Below are 21,716 nucleotides of genomic sequence, written 5' to 3' on the forward strand. Positions count from 1 at the left end.
TCATCAAATTGTCCTTCTATCATGTGCTATTGTACGTAGTTCCTTCGCGATGTCACCAGTACACCAACTGCTTACCACTGTGCAACTTGCTATGTGCTGTTGTGGAGAAAAAAAGAAATAAGAAAGAATTAACTCCGTTGTGGAAAAGGCATAAGTGAAAAATAGAGAAAAAAAATTATGCAGTTATAATGCACATGTTGGAATCTATGGAAGCAAAGCTTTTGTGGAGCAGTTAATGAAATGCTTTGAATTTGCTCATTTCATTCCTTTGTCTTTGGCGTAACAAAAACAGGCGTGCGCATGTGCTCTCGTGTACCCATGCTACACAAGGTGGCAAATATTATTATAGGCTCGTGTTTCCTCATTTCTTATTTATTGCAAATGTACCAAACACTTCTTGGCCGATCCTCTGTTATGGTTATCTGCCATAGCATGGAAATCATAATCACCATCAACACATGCCAATCATCTCAAAGAGCTAGTTGGCATTTGCACTATATGTACAGTCACGTGCAATATCACTTGCAACACCCTTGTTCGTGGGTAAAGGGGCTCCAAGGCGGCGCAGTGGCTCTGACATGCGAAATAGCGGTTTAATAAATGCCACTAATTAAAGGCGTGTTTAGGTCTGGAACTTACCCTGTGTCTGCCCAGCCGTACAGTCTTGGAGTCCCTTCGACCACTGGCACCGGTGTTGCAGGTCATATTGCATATGACTGTACCGCCCGCTTCATAGGCAATCCCCCCCATTGTGGGCACATTCCATTATACTGCCTGATTCCTGGAAAATCTCTCACTGTAGGTATGTGCCATTGTATGGAAATCATGGTCATCATAATCAACATGCAGACATGCTTCTTGGCCAATCCCCCATTGTGGATATGCCATAGTACGGGAATTGTAATCATCAACACGCAGCAATCAAATAAAAGAGCTTGTTGACATTGGCACAAAAGAAGTGCATGTGAAATTGTGGCCTAATCGTTAGAGCATCAGTATTTGCTGCACTAGGCGGCCAAGGGTCGAATCCCACCGCTGGACAAGCATAATTTTTGTTAAACGAGTGCAAATCTACTCATTGAGAACTCAACCAGCGACCGATGACCAACCCAGGCGAAACCATGGAATGGTAGGCAGAAGAAATGCCAGTTTAGAACAAAGGTGAGATCTGCACAACTTTAGCAGCTACCCATCATAGACAGCAACCATAAACAGTTGCCAGGATTGCTGAATTTCTTTCACCTCGTGCACTGTGGCTCAGCAGAGTGAGGGGTGAGATCTGGGGTGGGATCGGAGATCGTTGTTCGGCGCGTTCGTTCGGTTACTGGCATGCGCGATTGGCCTACTCCGCGCTGACATCGCCAGCCGCGGGGCACAGCCATGTTTTTGGTTACGTCAAAATGACGCCACGCTCCTGTCCATCATCGTGCCACCGAGCACGTCGTCTGCTAGGTGCCGAACACGACGGGAGTTGGGAAGTTTGGAGCGATCATCGCTCGTTACGAGACCAGCTTCGCATGGCATGTCTGGTGGATTGGATTGGATCCAAACGGTGGCTTCGGCAGCTGAATAGCACATTCGAATCCAATGCATAGTTTAATTCGAGAAAAATGATGGTTGCGTTGGGAACTTAGGTGGTTGCGCTGGCATTGCTCAAGGAGGAAGGAGAGCGGGTGGCGGTGCAAAACGCATTTGAAGAAATGGCAGAACATGAATTCTGGCGTCGCTTTCGTTTCTCAAAACAAATAGTGCGTTGGTTGTACAGCGAAATCGACCCCATCATCGGTGCCAGCAAGCCACTGGAATGTTGTTGCTGCCTCTTGAAAAGTGCGCCACTGTTCCAGTCGTTTCTTTTTTTTTTTTCTCCTCGCTGTGTGCGACACCACCTAGGGACGACGCAGAGAAACTAATAGCTATAAATTGTAGTAGTCACACATACTACTATTTGAAAACACGTTTAAGCTTGAGAAGAAAAGAATACATTTTTTAGATAAAGATTTCATTCATTGGAAGACGAGAAACATTTCGTTTTGTAATATATACTGTTTGCGAGCAGACGGCAGACGAGGGAAGTAAACTTCCGGGGAGTTCACCACTTGCTGATTGGCTGCTCTCCCTGCCCCGTTCTCAGAAATTTTGCATACTGCCACTTTGTGACGTTTCAGCAACCGAACAGAACACGTATCGAACAAAGATCTCTGATCATGCCCCTGCACTACATTTCTTGTTTTCTGTAAAGAAGGCGAGGACCTTGCATTAAGTCCTTGCTAGGCAGAGACACAATCAGCACCAAGTATGACTAAGACAGGTATTCTCTGTAAAGAACAAGTGTGCTACAATAATAAGGCTTGGGAAGCGCATTAAACAATTTGGAAAGAAAACATCAGGAGTGACTTGTGAAGATGTTTTTTTCCGTCTGTACTATGCAAGCATCAGCATCTGCTTTATTTAGTCAAGGTCCACATGTGCTTGTAGTGCCCTCTTTTCTTTAGCTTGACATCTATACTTCAAACACAGATTATCCCGAACTTCTTGGGCATCGCTTGGGATGGCCCAATTTGTTATGCTTTTCATCTCGAAATTAGTACTTATGGCCCAGCAGAAAATAATTTCATTCAATTTTTTTACTTCATGTAGTAGCCCTTGTAATCAAATTCTGTAAATACTTAGAGTGCATACAAAATTTTGTATGAGCTTCACAGTATATCACATAATTCACGACACCAATTGTGTAGGCTAAAAAGTTCTGAATACATGTCACACTAAAAGTAATGATTCCAAGTCTATGCAAAATTTGTAATTTTGCAGTAAGAAATGCTCCAGGGTTAATGAAAGGGTGCCCTATGACTTTTCCTGACAACCTGGTATGGCTGGTGAATGTTTTGAAAGTAGTTCACATTTCAGTTCAGACTTTGGTGTATACAGTCGAACCCACTTATAACAATATTCAAGTGCCACAAAAATTTCATTGTTATAACCAATAATTGTTATAACTGGATTGCATGAAAAAATCAAAATAGAGGTATGGCAGAGCTGATGTGAGAAAACTATAATAGCAGGGAGGTCAGCGCCCCTTCCCAGCACCTTCCTCCAGCCAGCTGCTGATTGTGTTCACTCATTTAACTGCTTCCTAGGAGCTCCGATCGCGTGTAACAAGCCGCGGCTGTCAGCGTTAAAGAATGGCACTGGTATAACAACTGCAAAGAGGGGTCACGGGTGGCATGCGATCTGCGAGCACCTCTGAGGCATCGTATTGGTGGCCCCGAAAGAACCTTTTAAAAATTGCAAGAAGGCTACCGCAGCAGCCTGTCAGCTTGAGAAATCCAGAAGAAACGCTGAGGCGAGATCACCACAAGCATCTCGCCACGCACTTCTCACTGGCTTGCACGAGAAAACCCTATGTCCATCAGCCTTTACACGAAGGTTGCCTACATCCTCCAAGGTATCCAGGTGCTTCACGTAGTGCAGCGGAAGGTTCCTCGCGAAAACGAAGCCTTGGAGGGACTTAATCATTTGCCGGGCCTCCTGCGAGGACAACGGTGAGGCAGCCTGCCCTACCACGTCATTGCTGCCATCGTCGCCGTCACTATCTGATGCAAGCACGTTCGCGGCGATCGCCTCATCCGTTAGAAGCACTTAGTTTCCAAATCTATAGCTGTGCACTTTCTTTTCACTGGCAACATCGTGCATTGCTGATGATTAGCGGGCAAATCAGCCATCTTCCGTTTCGGCGGCGAGTCAAACCAACTGTTGGTCAAACGAGGCTGAGAAACCGCATGGCCAGGAACGATTTTTACGCGACCAACAAAGGCGAACGCAAGCGATTAAATTGTTTGCAGAACTGCGCTGAATGAGGAGCCAGCGAGCAACATGCGAGCAACCTGCAAGCAGCGCATTTGACGCGGTCCATTCGTGTTTCGGAGGGTGAGGCAGTTTAGAGCTATGGGCGCAGCCCATTCGTGTTCGGAGGGGTGGAAGGGCAACGGAAGAGAGGCGAGCGGAGATGGCTGGAAAACTAGCGTGCGGCGGCTGTTAGAGCAGCGGCCCATCTTGCAGTAGCTCGAATTCCTCATTTTCTTTTTTTTTTTTTCTTCTCAAGGATTTTGCATTTCTCTACCTTTTGGCTCAGACACCCAGCAGCCAGATTTTATCGTTATAGCCAATAATGCGGCATCAGGGCATTGTAGTAAGTTGGTTATTTCACCATGGAACACATACAGAAGTTGACGGTGCAGTAGGTTCTCATTGTTATAAACGATATATTGTTAAAACCAGTATCATTGTAAGTGGGTTCAACTGTATTGCACTTTGTGCTCTGTGTGTTTGCGTTGCTGGTGTGTGCTGTTCACTTCTGGCCAGTGTGTGTTGCAGGACACTGGTACTGGCCTTGCAGGCCCCCACTACCTCTTAACTTCTTATTGCAATTTCTTGGCTTCTCGTTGCAATTCCATGGACAGTGATGGCCCTCCCCTTTGCTTCGTCAGGTCAAGCACCCTCTGCCTTGGTATGACCAGCGAGAAGCAGTCACGTCTTAGAAGCGTCTCTAAAACAATTACCATATCCACGAAGTGAAAAAACAATTTCAGTTAAAATTTGTTGTATGTAAAGTGTATTCTGCGATGGGCTGTGAGTGCATTATTCAGATCTACACTGCTGATGAACTTGTAGAGATTCACCACAGTGAGACGGTTAACTTCCACACTCTGCATTTGCGATTGCTCCCACCGGCCAGCTAACCTCAGTAGCTGCACTCCAACAAGATGCAGTTGTCGCAGCGTGATTATCATGCTATTTGACAACAATTATCATATCTTTTGTCCTGCTACAACAGCTTCAAACTTCTCAAAAGCTCCTTGACCTCTTGTTCTAAAATTTGGTTCACTGGTAAGAGGGCAGTCTTGCAGTCAGTAGATGTGCACAGCTCCGAGGTGTGGTGCATGTGTTTCTTCCCTCTTTTCTTTCTTTCTTTCTTTCTTTCTTTCTTTCGTTTTTTTTTTGGGGGGGGGGCAATGAACAGCCCAAGAAGCGTGAACCAGTCATCACAAACAATGTGGTTCAGTCCTAAAGGGACTAAATTGCAGGTCTTGAGAGGGCAGTATTGCCACTTGCACCTAGGTCAGGATCTTTAGGAACAGTGACAATCTTTTCAATCAATATACAGGCTGTACCAGCCAACACGAAAGGAGAAAAAAAGTAAACCCTTCTCTGTAAATGAAACCAACTGTTTGTTGTTAGTAACTGTGCTTTGTGTGTGTGTGTGTGTGTGTGTGTGTGTGTGTGTGTGTGTGTGTGTGTGTGTGTGTGTGTGTGTGTGTGTGTGTGTGTGTGTGTGTGTGTGTGTGTGTGTGTGTGTGTGTGTGTGTGTGTGTGTGTGTGTGTGTGTGTGTGTGTGTGTGTGTGTGTGTGTGTGTGTGTGTGTGTGTGTGTGTGTGTGTGTGTGTGTGTGTGTGTGTGTGTGTGTGTGTGTGTGTTTTATGTGATCATTACTGTGAGCCGTTTTTAGCGCATTTATCTTACCCGTTCTCAAGACTGACTTTTCATTCCTGTTACTCTTTCCTTTGGTTCAGTTTTGGCTTGTTATTTCAGTTTTAGTATATGTATCCATTCTATGTGAAAAGAAGTAGCTGAATTCGCTTAACATCACCAACACCTACGTAGTGGAGAAAGAAATGAATGTGTACTGTTTAATGGTGTAAACTCTTTATTTAACTTTACAGTTTAGCCAACTTTATAGGTTTAACTAACTTTAAATCCTTGTCAATACGACGTTTACAGACCACATTTGAAAACATCACTTTCTCTTGTTTACGGCAGGTTACCTTTTGCGTAGCTCTTTTTCCCATTTAAAGGAAAATTTGTTAGAGACATGAGACAGCGGTGAGCAGGTGACCGCGGCAAGCAGCATAATTCCAGTTAAACTTTGCTCTCTTGTTCAGCACTTGCATTTGTGCTTCAAATTCCATTACAATTTTTAAGAAGCCAACATGGCTTGTCACTTGCATATAGCATAGCAGTGGTGCTGTCAAACAAGCTCTCAATGAATGAAGCAGTCTCCTTGCATGACGCTTCTATCACACTAATTTGGCAGTGCATTTCACCTTGGTATGACCGATAAGATCCTGCTAGAAGTGAGGTGCTTGCCAACACAAAACAATTGGTATTGGTCATTTGGAATTGCTTGAAACTTAAGCAAGAGCACATCAATAAGTACTGGCACTTTCTAGAGTCAATATTTTTGTGAATCATATCATTGTCAAAGTGCAAATTTGCCTTCACGTATTCCTATCAGTCGCAGAATATTGTGTCAGCAACGGTAGGGACTCGGCACTGTGCTGTCCAGTACAGATTTCTTGTGAGGCAACAGTGGTACGAAAGTGATGCAACCCAGGAACTGCTATAGCATTAAATGAGTTTAGTGCAGAGTTTTCCTTGAGTTTTTCTGACAACAAAAGCATTGCTTTCTTAGATTATCTCATCCATGAGTGACTCGTCAAAAAACTCCCTGAAGTATTCTATAGGGGTTCTTGCACTATCGCTTCATGCGAACAAGCCATTCCACAACAGAGTAGGGTGCTTCTCCTAGCTCTCCATACTTTAAAGGGGCCCTGGAACACTTATTGAACATAGTAAGGAAACGTTGCCGGTCTGTAAAAGAGGCTCCTGTGAACATGTGGGCGAAATATTATTGTACTGCATGCAGCAGGGAACTTAAAACTTCATGTCAAAAAACGGTGAAAGATAGCTTGCTCTCGCCCCCCAATGTCATCATGCAGCGTCATTGCAAGCAGCTGTATCCTCCGACAGCTATGCAGCAGCAGCTAGTAGGCGTGCTGAAAAACAGCCAATCCAGGTTCAAGCTTGAAGCGAAAGAGGGCCTCCTATCCCGGCAAGCACTGAATGCCTCGTAGTTCTCAAATCGTTGTAATGCCACCTCGCAAATGCCCAAAAATGAAAAGATACTGATGTCAAAAGACTTCCTGTGTACCATTATGTGTGTCATTGCAGTGGAAAGACAGCAATGTATGATTTCATCTTTTCACGAAAGAAGCAGATGCGCATCGTAAACTGACTTGGATAAGAAACTTCACATAGGGGAAAAGGTGACGGCTGATACTATACCCCTTTGTTCAAGACACTTCATTCGGGACTTCTTTCTTCCCGGCAAGCAGAACATCGCTTTAAATATCTTGCTGGCATTTCAAATTGCAGTGTGTGCTTTGTTCAGGCAGGCGCTTTAATAAATTATAGTGATGTACGTTTAAGCTTCATTTGGTTTTGTTCGTTTATAGCTTTCTGCCCCAGCATTAGTGTTACTAATGCTTTAAAAGGGTCCTTAACCACCCCTTTGGCTTGGTGAAATAACATAGTCCGTGGGTAGCATACGCAGCCATGAACATCTCAGCCAAGTTTTGCTGTTGTATGCGGTGCATGGAGCTCACAAGCGGATCACAAAGTCACCTTTCTCTCAAACCCTCTCTTTTCAACAGAAGGCCCTGTCCTTACTCTCTTCTAGATGCACTAATTTGTAGTCGGACGCACTATTTCATCATTCCCTTAGACAGCTGCTATTGGTCAATAGTTAACATCAAGCTGCAGTCGGCTACATGTAGATATTGCAGCCACCACAGAGTGCCGCCATGAGTCCACTGGCTAAGCGATCTGTTGCTCGCTGAGGACAACCGAGTTTGGCTTATGTTTAGCGTATCGTAGGCACTAAAGGCGGAAGTCGTGGCCTCTACCTTAAGATCCAAAATGAAATTTGAACTGCATGCCACGGCGACATTTTGAAGGCGGAGCATTGTGGGCACGTCCCACTGCACCGTAGCCTTCGTAGTACAAGGCATTGAAGAAGACAGGAGCACAGCGGGGGCCGTGTTTGATTGCCAGTAATTCCGCTTCTGCTGAACGCATTGAAGTACTTTTTTGCGGAAAACTATTTCTGAAATAGCCTATTTTCACTTCAAATGCCTTTCTCCACTTGGATAAAAAGTCGTTCAGGGCCCCTTTAAGCAGCAGGAATATTCTCGTTAATGTACTTTTGTCTGCAGGCATGGTACCAGGAATGATAACTCCGTCGAAAGGTCTGAAGTTCAGCATGACACAGGCGACATATCATTTTTATAGCATGCTTTAGTTTAGCATTGCAAGCAGAAGATGCCGTTTTCTTATTTAATGCATTGAATTGTCAATTTATTTGCTCGCAAGAAATTTAGAAGCAACAGCAAACAGCGCTCGTTCCAGCTTTGGAGCGTTCAGCCTGCGCACAGCACCGTTAGTTTGCTTTCTGACACTGTGCACGCACCTAAATTCTATTACAACTGGTTCAGTTCATTTCGAAGTGATGCATTTACACTACTACAAGTGGCTTTGCCCAAAAGAAAACCCTCGCTAAATTTTGAAAACTTGTTGACAGAAACTCAACTTGTTCCGATTGGTTGTTATTTTGTGCATTTTGGTTGATTGGTGCATTTCACTAGGGTTTGGGAATTTCTACAGCCAGCAGGTGTCTGCTCTGTTAGAAAGCTCGAGCTCTACCTCAAACATTGCATACTGCAAGCGTCAACAAGCACCAGTCGTCGGACACTGGCGACCTTATCACACATATCAGCTAACTATAAAAAAAGGCGCGGCCCAACTCGCAAACGGAACTCTCATTTGTTTTTATCCCGATGCACATTGACCAGGTAACATTAGTTTTAGCCTCAGTGCAGAATACCTGTATTTAGCTTCTGAAAGCAAGACAAACGTTACTGCCTGTATATTGTAAGATGCTATACGTTGTATACCACAGCATGAGTCGCAGTGCAGAATTGCCTATGAAGCTCGAGAACAGTAGAGTATCGTACCTGTACCAGTGGAGCAATGCCACGAACAAGTGCTTGCACCTTTCGGAGGCCCGCTACACACAAACACCTCCCTTTTTCTAACCTCCGGCTCGCTTGAAAGGCTCTTTGTCTTAAAAAAAAAGAGGATCAGATGCGGCCCTCTGGGCAGGTTGGCACACACTGTGCAACAATTACCGCGGTGTCATCACTAAAATCTTTGAGACCGATCAAAATAAGGTAATCGACAGCAAGGACCCTTTCGGCTTCAACAAAACACCTTGATTCGACACCACGAACGAAAAACACATGAGCGCAGCATTAAACGAAAGAGCCACCGAGAACCTAGATGTCTTAGCTATCTTTGTTTCTTTGGACTGTGTTGGCAGCATGAGTAACAAGTAACATTTCCAGTAATACTATTACTGTATTACTATATTTTTAGATAAATAAATGAAAAATATATATGTCTGCAATCTCAAAAGGACAGAAAGAACATTTCATTTTGCACTGCCATTCTACACATGGCAGTTGCGCATAACTGTGTCTGCTGCACATGGCCTCTGAAATAGCAGCAGTGTACTGTGTAGCGCAGTCCACCGCGACAGCCACAGATTGACGCTACAAGCTCTCTCACCATTAAGACACTCACTTTTTTGGCATTGCTTTGCCACCCTGGCTACTCCCATGTCTAGCTTGCAGCACGCTTATGAAGGTGAAATGAGGGAGAAAGCTGCTCATTAGTGAGATAACTACGTCCAACTCCACTTATGCTTGAAGCAATTGAAAAATTTTTGTAGGAGGAGATTTGTGAGGTGACATACTTTAATAGTGAGGTCCTTCTGTGATTAGTTAGAAAAGTGTTTCACGCTGACTGAGTGGTGACTGTTTCCTCTCATGTTTAGGAGTATAGATTTGATTGTCTTCATTGCTGTTGCTGAGGCAGCTGTCATCACTTTTATCTTTTGATAGAAGGCACATGCAAAACCCTTTCTTCTTGTAAAAGGACTCGGCATCCATTCCCTGCTTGAAAACAAGGCATTTTCCAGGTCACTGGACATCACATTGCTACACACATTGAATGCCACAAATACTGAATGTCATGAATTCGGGACATAGCATAATGGTAAAGTTTGTGAGCATCTTATTGATTGCAGCTCCAAACAATGTTTGTCAGCTGCACGCTAGTGCACCTGGATGGTGCCACATGTACGTGACAGCAACTGTTTGCTGTGAATATGCGATAGCCGGTGCTTGAGCCAAAAAACATATTGCTAGGGCATTGGCTGCATTTATTCGGTATGTCACACATTTGCAACAACCGGCGTTACAAAGTTTCTTCCTTTTCTCGGGATGACATGTTTAGATAATATAAAAGGCAACAGTAAAAAAAAAAAGGGAGAGAGAGAAAGTTTTTAAGAAGTACGCCACAATTCACCACATGGCCAAGCAGAGCTCTTGACGTCAGCCATGCAGCTAGTGACAGGCATTGTCTTAGAACATCAGCGGCGAAGGCAAGCACATATATGGCACAAGTCAGACTAGTAGTGTCATAATAGGGGAGATATAATTTAGCTTTCATAGTACGGACCGGGAGACGTCAAATGATGTTGCCAATTGATGTTTCTTGCACACGTGGCTCTCTGTGTTCCCTAGGCACTCAGTTCCAATCTCCGATGGGAAAAAAGTGAACAATTTGCTTGCATTGCAGGGATTAGGAGAAGGAATCTTTGTGTGTTTTGAAAACTGGTATGAGATCAAATGTCAGCAGCTCCAAACCTTCTGTTGTGAACAGAGACCTAACAGAACAAATTAATGATTACGAAACTTTTTAATTAGTGGATAATTTGAAGAGATGACCCGTTTTCTGATGTCTGTTTCTTTTTTTAATTTCTGGTTTAGAAAGAAATTTCAACTTTATATTTATTGCTCTAACTTTAGTATTTTTTGGCAGTTTTTGTTTCCCGTAACATACTATTTGTAAGCAACTGTGAGGCTGACTTTACTGGAAACTTGAAATTATTGAAATTTTATTACTCAACAATCGTGCAGCCATATGAGTAGGGAAGTATAACCAAGGCAAGTGAGGCCTCTATTGTTAGTGGGATGGTGAGAGAGGCATAATATTGAAGTTTATTGCTTTATATGAAGATGCCATAGTAGTACTTAACCACCAGGAATGCCTCTGTACATGAGAACGGCACACGCACCAGCACAAGGAGCTTCAGTGATGTGCACATGAGGAATGAGACTGTGGTAGCCATGCTGAGCACTGCTCACCAAAAATGACAATTTTATATGAACAAAGTACTATGGGAAAGCAGAATTTACTTTGAGGGTCTAGGTTATTTATCTTTCATGCTACGAGAGAAATTGATTTTTTTATTTCCTATCGCAGCATTATTCTGATTAGTGCACAGTATGTCTTGCATGTGTCTTGGTGCATTAATCAGCTAGTTCATGAAGTCGATCAGTGGGCAGTGTTTCTCGTTTTCGGATGATGTTTCTCATATCCATTCCATTGCCAAAACAAACACTGTATGGGTAGACATGGTGGGCCCCCTTCCTTTCTGTGATGTCTGTGGAAACCTACAGTTACTTTCAATGTTAAATTTTTTCTTTGCTATGTGATCATCTTTCACTGCTCACTCATACATGTCGTGTCATCATAAGGCCATGTCTCAAGTCCTCTGACTTCTTGTACTTCAGGACTATCTTCTCCTATCAGCAAATTCTGAAAATAGGACCAGAATGCCAAGAATGTCACTTGTCATGCCTGCAGGAACATTCAATGGTGAGTCTCTTCATGTCATGATGCTTTGTTACTGTGTGCTACCTCCCATAATTTAATTTACAATGCGTAAGAAAAAATAGTTATGTATTGATACACAGCAATTCTGATTTTTTATATAGTACAGGTTTATACAGTAGAATCTCAAATAATGTATGTATAGTGCAGTCCACTGTTAAAGAGAGAGAAAGAGAGAGAGAGAGAGAAAACTTATTAAATTTCTACTGTTAAAGGGAACACATGAATGCAGAGCATGCACGAATTTTTCCCTTTAACAAATGTAGAATCTTCCAGCTTGGTGGCTCTGGCACCTGTCTGCACACCTATGCAGTCCACTGAGATAGCTTCAACCTGCACTTTTAGTCGGAGGCCAGAAATGTGAGAGCCGCACATTAGAGTGTTCCCTTTAGTGGACCGTACTGCACTTCCGTAAAGTGTAGTTATAGTAAAATGTAGTTGTGACCTAACTGGGTCATTACTGACCCTAATATCTTACCTGACTGCTGTGGGAACTCGTGCCCAATCAGCTGATGTGCCAAACAGCAACACTGACATCGCTGCCTAGGAAGAGGCTGAAGTAGAGCGCAGGACTGGCTGGGACAGGTAGTTGTGGCCTTAGACCTGGGACTTCCCCGCTTCACACCACTTAAACCATAGCAGCCCATCATATACATGCATACTAATGTGCTTATTGCTTCTTCTTTCTCTGTCCAGTTGTCATCTGATGCCGTTTCATTTCCTTGAACATGCTCCAATTTACCCAGTTAGTGCTTCTAATCTATTGCAATGCGTACAATGTTCACCTTTCATTGTTTACAAGTATACACCACTTTTGTTGATGTGGTGAGCTCAAGAACACCTTTCGCACCATTGGAAAGTGTACTCAGTGTGAAGACAGGCTAATTAAGTCATTCCAGAGCAAGTTCCAGTGAGTGCAGCAATGCTTATTCACAAAATTCATCAGTGTCGCAGAGGTTTCATGCACCATGCAATGCACCAGAGGTTTCATGCAATGTGTAATTAAAGAACACATTTCACATCCCGTGACAGTGTCCCCTTTGCACTCTTGGTATACTTCATCACCATACATTGCGTATGCTTGACTGCATAAAATCGATGTAGTACGGCGAAGCTGACTTTTTGGAATAGACATGCAATGCAATACAATGCAATGCAATGCAATACCCTTGCAGTGCCTTCTGCGCATCAATGCTATCAGCAAGGGTTATGAAGGCAGAGTTGGTGCCATTGCTGATGGCAGTGTATTCTTAAATTAAAAACATGGGACCGAACAGCAGAAAACTTCATGGAGAATGTCGAAGCAGCCAGGCCTAGTGGCGTAGCCAGAAATTTATTTCGGTGGGGTTTTCCGCCAACAGCTATCACTCCTTCTCTTCCTTCATCTCTCTCTCTCTCTCTCTCTCTCTCTCTCTCTCTCTCTCTCTCTCTCTCTCTCTCTCTCTCTCTCTCTCTCTCTCTCTCTTTCTATATATATATATATATATATATATATATATATATATATATATATATATAGGTTGTATACCATGCAAAGACGAAATCCTAGCACTCCCCGGACAAGAATGCTTTAACAATGAGAACGCACGTTTTGCAGCCACTTCACATCAAATGATGCTATCATCCTTATGCTATATTTAAAAATGAGGATATAAAAAAAACTAAAATTTCGATCATGAATTGATGCATTTATGTAATGTATGTTGATGACCTAGCAGGTACATGACTTGGAAAAACGAACAGTGCTTAAAACGGGGCCATACAAAAACAAAACAGCACACTATCGTGTGTCTTCTCATTTGCAGGCCAAACTTGTTGTAGCCCAGGTAACAATGGAGATCTCCGTTCTTTCCAGCCAGACCTTCTAGTGTGTGGTAGGGCCACGGCTACGTATAGGAGAGGGCGGGCACTATTTTTAAAATTTCCTATCGCTCAGTCAAGCTTTCGGCATTGTGGGCATGCTACATTATTCTAGATTTAAAAATAAAGGAACTGAGTTTTGCGTTAGAATTTTGGTAGTATCATATGATGGGGGGGGGGCGCAAGTTTCACTCACTTTTGGTGACATGCTGTCCGACTTGTTTGAAGAGATGTTTGGAAGTAACTTGCAATCATGGTATTGTAGTCATCACATGATGCATGTTGTTATTTCATCACACTCTGGAACTGATGAAGCAGACAGTCCTAAGCACAGCTGCTTCCTGTTTAGAAACCTGTGTGAAAATTACGGCGTCCGTTGTTCGCAGCAAAATAAAAATAAGGGCCAGTAGCTCCGAGAGATTTCAAAGCGTCGTGTCTCCTGACACCCTTATATTCTGAAAATCGCTGAGTTGTTTTGTTAGGATGGGCTCTCCATAGCCAGCAACATGTGTTACGATGTGGTAGGTGAACCTCAGCTAGGCGACCGGCTACAGCTGTCTGATGTTGTGCGATCGGGCATTCATGAGACGCTCTCCCTATGTCCATAATTATCCGCCAGCTTCGTTCTTGACGCCTTTTATGCTCCCCCCCCCCCTCCTCGTATCCGTAACTCCACTCCCCTCCTTGGCATTCTTTTCCATAAGTCACTGTCACACTCTTGAACATTCACCGGTTAGTTGAATGGTGCGGCGGCCGCTAACATTCCTATATTTCTGTTTCTATGTGGATTTCAAGGCCATTCTATTACCTGTCCTCCCACCTGCTTGTTGTGGCAGTTTTTTAGCTTCCCTGGCCCAGCACACCTGTCCTTGATATATTTTGCAAATCGGCATTCTTTTAAAGTGACGCTTGTTTTTTTTTTTTTTTTCGAATGTTTGCCCTGCAGGGGGGGGGGGGGTCCAGTACGTATATATACATGGAAGGAGCGTGGCAGAGAGGAAAGAAGACGCCAGAAACTCAACTCGTTTGGACCTGTGCACCGTGTTGAATGTGCACAATGCCCTCTGGAGCTTCCTGGCCGTTAATCGCCACATTAGCCTCTTGACAGCTGTAATTATCCGTCACCCCCCGCAAGACCACTACAGAAATTGCAGCGCTTACCTTTCTACTATGCCCAAGTCCAGAGGGACGCTAGATAGAATGGTAGAGAACAGAGAGAGGGGGCAGAGAATGGGTAGAACCAACACCCTCTAGTCTAGAGGGTGTTGGAATAACAGCCAATAACAGCCTTGCCACTCTTCACTCGCAGTTCCCATACAAGGGGTGGGGGGGTGAAAAGGCAAGGTAACACTACTATTATAGACACGACAGTGGTTGCGGGGAAACTGGATAAACTTAAGTTCTAGGAACGGTAACATGACAGCCCCCTCTTTCCCCTTCGGACCGCCACAAGCCCTCGCCTTGCTTTCACATTCAAGCTTTCCCTTTCATCCATGACGCTCTTTCGGAGCCCACCTCCTGAAACTTTCTGTTCTGTGGGAAAAGAGGGGGGGTCGACCCCCCCCCTTTGGATACGCCAATGGTGAGGTCCTGCTGTATTTGATCATTCACAGTTTCTAAACATGTTTCTCAGGAGGCAGGTATTCCGGAGCTGTATTCTCAGTCAATCACTTTTGGGGATACAAGGAACAGCGTCCCTGGCACAGTGCCAATATATCGTGACTAGAACTGCTAGAAGTGCTATCGCCTGTAGACAATGACACTTCTGCAGCCAAGTCGCATGAAATCTCATGAAAGTGATTGTATTGCCAAGAAAAAACACTTAGTTCCATTCAACCTAATTTCCTACAGAATTCAACCTTTTCTTCTACTGTTCGAAGCAGCTCTGGAGCTCCTCAAGCTTTATGCTCGCTGACTGCTTCCTGCAAAGTTGCCTTTACCTTGTGTACAGTTAAATCTCCTTCATTTATTGAACTTTCTGCTTTAAAATGCAAAAAATCTTAAGGAGCTCGGTCCTATGAGTAGCGTGCATGGGTAATGTCGGCCCATCCCTAAGAGGCTAGCTAATTACCACGTCATAGCCAAAGATGTTAGAGCTACGGCACTGTCATGATAGAGGAACTAGCCGCGGACATTCCACACGATTACGCATTTCCTGTGCACATTGTTTCTTAATCGCTTTTAATAATTCCAAATAAAATGGGTGATTGACAGTTTGTTCAGGCGGAGCAAAGCCTGCTGCACAATTCCACAAAAACCAAGAAATAAAAAAGAAAAAGAAACAAGGCTTCCCTCCCACAAGTGCACTTGTTGAATTTTTTCGGTCTGGATGAAGTAGACATCTTCAACTGTCTTGAAACTTGCTTGGTTTCGGAGTCATACCCATGGCACCAGCTTATGTCACCCGTGACAGTCTTCAAAAGAAGGCCTTGGTCACTTATGGCGAGATTTTTGAAATCGTGGCACAAAATCGGACAAGTATTCTTTGTCTTGTTTTTCTCACATCAACGCATCTCATGTCCAATTCCACTCTCAATATCCACTTATATGAGCTCCAGCTTATGCCAGCAGTTTCTGAAATCTTGTTCATTGTGTGAAGACACTTGTTGGTTTTTTGTTGAGCGTTTTCAACAATCTTGTAGGCACGACTGGTTGAAGGTCCAGAAGGATGATGGACTTTAGCGCTCATTTCTCCTCTTGGAGCCAACAAAGCCACTCAAAATCTCGTATAGAGCTCAGTACCTCCTCTATAAATGTTGTTTGAGCCATTTCAAGTGTTTCTTTGGTAATTTTTTCAAGGAGGAATCAAAATCCCTAGCAGAGTCGTTGTTCAGTACGAACAGACGTCATATTTCACAAGAGTAGTGCGACAACAGTTGGAATAACTGTCACCACAAACACATACCACATATTATGGTGATCTCAACTTGGCTACTGGCTTGTGAAGTGTCCACCTATACCCATCTAGTGGGAGAACTTGACAATACAATTACGAAGAGTTCTGTGGAGCCATATCAGTATCTATTTGGGGGGGGGGGGGGGGGGGGGGGATTCCTTTGTACCGTACATCAACTCGTTTCTTGGCAGGCCTAATGAAATCAATCAATTTGGTAAACGGTTTTTTGGCATGTTGTTGAATTGTGCCATTAAAATTTTGCCATGAGGGACACCATAAAATAACGGCTGCACTTTAACTATTGGTTAAATTTGACAAGTTTTGGCATATTGGATGAGTCTGGAAAAATAAAACTTCGACAGTAGGTATCATCGAAACTAGCCTCGCAGTTCTCCTAGCACTTCCCCAATCAAACAGAAAATTTGCACTTTGGTCTATTTTGCAACATAATTTTTAAATGGCAGCTATGGTGAAGACACAGCTTCGTTCAGGTTGTCAAACTTTCCAATTCAACATTTATGCTGTTTTAACGGTCTCAAATATCGGTACACGCTCAGGAGTGCGTGTTGTTTTGATGACTGACTAACATAAAGTGAACCTTTATTTTTCCCCGGTGTGGGTGACCATTATGCATTAGCACTTCGACAACATACGTAAAACTTATTACAAGCAGTGCTTCCCATTGTGTGAAGTTTTCACTACACAATAGAGCACAGTCGATTTCAGACCAACCTTCGGCAGAAGTTTGACTAGCAATATGATCTCTTACTTTTTGAAAACCACCTGCGCAAATGTTCTTATTCATTACTGCACAATACTGTGCAACACTGTACATTACTGTACAGTACTCTTCAAGTACTCTACAAACCACGTGAAGGCCCCAACGCCAGTTCAGGGTGCACAACTAGGCCGGCTTGTTTGCACAGAAAAGCTGATTGAAAACAATAAAGTATGAGGAAGCTTGTCAATTCTCCCCAACCTGACAACATTTGGTTCAAGATTGGTTCCAAATTTTATGTTTATTTGGGCGCAGTTGACATTCTCAGAAATTCGAAAAGTATTAGAAAATTATTCGCATTTACAAATAGTGACTACTCACTTCGAATACCAAATCGAATAGGACACTATTCAATTTGTTGTTCGAAAGTTTCAGATATCCCTAATCAGGATACAATGTTATGTATTATGGAATACGTTGCAACTACTAATATGTCTTGAAATAAAGCATTAAAAACACATGAACGCCAAAAATGAGCACATTTCTAGTGATAAGAAAATAGTTAACTCTTTCGTTACCATGCCTATTCAAATCATTCACCGGTGAACAATGCTTTAGATTGCCAATTTCGATTTATTGGAACAGTTTCTTATCCATATAAGGCCATCCAGTCACAGGCACTGCACTTTCATAATCAGTTTAAATTTTCTCCCTTTGGCGATGGACCTTTTTGCGAACTAATGTGCGTATGTTGTAGCGAGAAGAGGCATGGCTGTCACCTTCTGCCAGGTTCTGCAAAAAAGCATGCCGCTCATGATTACGCCGCACTAGCATCAAGATTTTGTAATCAAATTACTCCCAGCACATCACAAATTAAATTATATCGTCGGCTTTGCCGTCCAACAGTGCTAAGCGGTGATAATTAACCAAAACTGACACCACCTGTTCACTAGCAAGCTTTGGTTTGGTGTCAGAGTCGTTTTGTCCCATTAAAGTGTTTTTCTGAAGGTCCACCGCATGTCCAACATGTGGACTCGGCTTTTGCAACTATTTTCCAAGAGTTTCGGTAAAGCTTCTCTCGTAAAATTCCAGCAAGGGGCGCTGCCGGTGTCACTGCACAGTTATCGAAAGTCGCTCCCATGGTGTCATTCTGTCCTGCTGCATCGCGAGAAAAGCGTCCTGCTCGAAACTATGCTGCACCTGCACTTGAATTTAGTGATGAGGACTCTAGTTATGATTCTGAAGATGACTGTAAAGCATATTCAAGCCATGACGGCGACAGTGTTTTGAGTCTGCATAAGACATCCGCAGCTGTTCACCGGCAAGTATCCTTTACGGCCTTGAGCGGTCTCCTTCCTTGTGTGTGCTTATCTGCCCATCTTTTCTCACGACCTGAGAGCTCTACTGATTATCTTCAGGGTGCATACTTCGCTTGGTCATAATGTGCTGCCATCGGCAGCAAAGAAACTTCTGTTCACGCCAAGAAGGCCGCCCATAGCACATCTCAGCTTAGCATTACGGATCAGTGCAAGACAGTTTACAAAGGCGTGGGATTTCTTTCTACTATTCTTCTCTGAAGAGGTGATCAAGGCATTGTGCAAAATAGCAACAGATATGCTTGGATGTATAACCTTGTAGTTGCCCAGCTACACTGAAAGCAATCGGTCCTTGAAGATGTGCATGACTCGAGACGAACTGATGAAGTACATTCCTTGGACTTCTCACCGAACCATCCTCAGAAGAGGAAGAAGTGCAAAATGTGTTCTGATGACCACAAAGTTGAACAAAAACCATATGTTTTGTGGGAAAATTGTGGAGTGCACCTATGCTTCACAAAATCCAGGAACTGCTTCACCGCATGGCGTGAGCGATGAACTGGTCTTAGTTCCTTTTTTGTATCCGAAGAACGGCAGTGTACTGAGCATTCATTCTTTCACACACTATTTCTGGGTTATTTATCTTTGAAATGTATATCCTGAATTTTATCTGATATTCATATTTTTTGTAGATATCATGTTTTTTTATTGTTGTTTTTATCAACTGACAGCAAAAATGGTGCATTGTAGAATTTTTATGTTTTACCTAATATTTTTTTTTGGCAACATGTTTTTGGAAAGAGCATTTCATTATGCACAATATGCTATGCTGCAGTGTGTGCTGAAGTATTATCTGTAGTGGTAAATAATTTTTTTCCGAGACCTATAGGAAACAACCATTTTCTCGCGGTAACAAAATAGTTAAAGGGCCCCTCACCGGCAACATAGCAAATTTTGGTTATACACTGGAAGGTGTTACGTGCCCTCTAAGGAGTGTTCTACTGCAAGAATTTTTCAGATTAGTTTTTTAATAGCAGAGAGAGAAATATTTGAAGTGCCGCAAACCCATGATTTCAAGAGGCGAGTGTCACCGCTAACATAGACACTCTTTCCACTTGCCCCGTCTAGCCTCCGCATTCAAAATTCCTTTCGTGCATTATCCCATACTGGAGCTGGAGAGGATCGCGTGACAATTATGTCATGGTCCCCACCTTCTTTTCTCTCTCTCTCTCTCTCTCTCTCTCTCTCTCTCTCTCTCTCTCTCTCTCTCTCTCTCTCTCTCTCTCTCTCCCCTGCGCACGCATTTTTACTGAGTGGCGCACTTTCGGTGATGGTCTCGCACGCGAGCTGTTGCGTTTGTCTCGTTTCACGCAGCAGACAATTTTGCAGGCTCTGCACGAGAACACTTGATTAGTGGTATAAGTCAGTGCCACAATCACGAGCACTGAGGCAAACACGAGGGATGAAAGAGCGTGATTGCGGCACTGGACAATGGTAGAAAATAAGTTAGTTTCATTATCTGCGCGCATGACTGCACGACACGGGAACAAGCAGACGAAATTAAAGTACGTTCGACCGATTCTTTAACAGTACCGCGCGAGCATCGACTGGCCAGCCGGTCAGCACCTTCTAACGGCGCAAAGTGACGAGATCAGCAAGACTAGCGCATGCACACAAACTTCACTTGAAGCACAAGTTTCGTCTGCTACGCCCTTCCCACAGGTCCATATGGCACTGCCCTCGTCATGGAAGCTTCCCTGCTTATCGGAGGCAGAAAGTGCACGGGAGCCCCGACGCATCCTAGTTATAACATATTGCCGTGCCAGTACTCCGATGAAGAAGAGGACAACGCGAGTAGGCATGAGCGTTTTTGTGAAGGCGCAGTGAAGAAGAAGAAGTAGCAGTTGTGCTCGGTATTAAAAAGGTGACCCGCTGCTGTGCCTCCTCAATAGCGCACTACTACCCCTGTTTTTGACGTTGCAATAATATGCTGCTGTAGGCCACATGCACCGAAAGACAAAGAACAAAGCGCACAAGAAAGGAGAAATAGCTGATGCAGCATGTTTGAAACTAGGTCGAAAAGTTGATAATCGCCTCCTGTGCTACTCTTTCCTGCCCCTACGACACAGTTGCCTTGCAGCTTTGCACGTTTTGTTCAGTATTTTCCTGTGCATGCACACTAGAGCAGCACATGCTAAAAATAAAATTTTTTTTAATGGATGCAAGCGAGAGGCACACGCTCCTGCTATCTTCAATAAGCCAGGAAGCTTGCACCAAATTAATCGTGCCAGGGGCTGTGTCGTGCTGATAGGAAGAGCCTAGGAGACGGAACTTGCACTTTGAGTGAATGTTGTGCGCATGCACCACTCTTGCTGCTCTCGTTGTTTTACACCGTTAGAAGGCACTGGCCGTTTGGCCAGTCAATGTTCACGTGGCACTGTTAAAGAATCAGTTGACTGTTCAAATCTATCACTATGGTACAAAGTAAAACAAAAACATGCAGACATTCGGTTTGTATGTTTTATTATTTCTCTATACTTTAATTTGTTTATTGAAGCAACAAATTAAACATATAACTGACGTTTCCTTGAGTAATTCTCAAAGTCACGTGTCACTGTGAGTGACATCACAGCATTGCCAGGTACGTAGGTGCGCTTGTGCGATTGACGTCTGTCGTGTCTGAAGGAAGGACAGTGCAATGGTAGAGCGAAACAATACAGCTTTATTTAGTCATCAACTTAACAGCGGCAGGTGAACTGCCCGGTTTTATGCTACAGGAAAGAAAGTGCGCGCCAGCTTGAATGCCGGCGCTTTTAAGCACAACCAAAGAGTGATAACACTTGCGCCACTACCAAGGCACATGCCTAGCTGTGACGCCTTGTCACCTAGGCGCGCAACATATCATCTCCCCCACACTTGTTTATTGTCCCATCGTAGGATTAGGTGCCGTAGTGGTCAAGAGGTCTGCACTGACGTAGTGGGTAGTGGCGACCCTGTTCAGCAGCTTCCCTGGGTTTCGACGGCTGTTCCACAGGCTCGGTGGTGCTGCTAGCCCTAGTGCCAGCTGTGACGTGGTCTTCATCGTGGAAGTCGGTGGCTGTGATCACCGTGTCACCACAGTCCAGAGCACATATGATGTGGTTACGGCGACGCACACACTCACACACACCCCGGAGGGGTCACAACACTAACACGATACGACACTGAACCAGTGTGGGCGAGAACAGTAGCACTGAACCACCTTGGTACTTGGCGAAAATTGCGGATACGCACGAAGTCTCCTACACTGAATGTA

At 43.8% G+C, this 21,716-nt stretch overlaps 1 protein-coding gene across 2 annotated transcripts in view; it reads left to right on the forward strand.

The window, feature by feature from the left end:
- LOC142582022 (uncharacterized) overlaps positions 1 to 21,716 on the forward strand; it is a 119,466-nt gene that overhangs the window by 89,208 nt on the left and 8,542 nt on the right. For both annotated transcript variants that reach the window (XM_075691447.1, XM_075691455.1), the window contains exon 12: positions 11,532 to 11,616. In XM_075691447.1, coding sequence (XP_075547562.1) covers positions 11,532 to 11,616 — 85 coding nt within the window. The remainder of the gene's footprint in view (positions 1 to 11,531; positions 11,617 to 21,716) is intronic.

Source organism: Dermacentor variabilis, chromosome 1, assembly GCF_050947875.1.
Source record: "Dermacentor variabilis isolate Ectoservices chromosome 1, ASM5094787v1, whole genome shotgun sequence".
NCBI lineage: Eukaryota > Metazoa > Arthropoda > Arachnida > Ixodida > Ixodidae > Dermacentor > Dermacentor variabilis.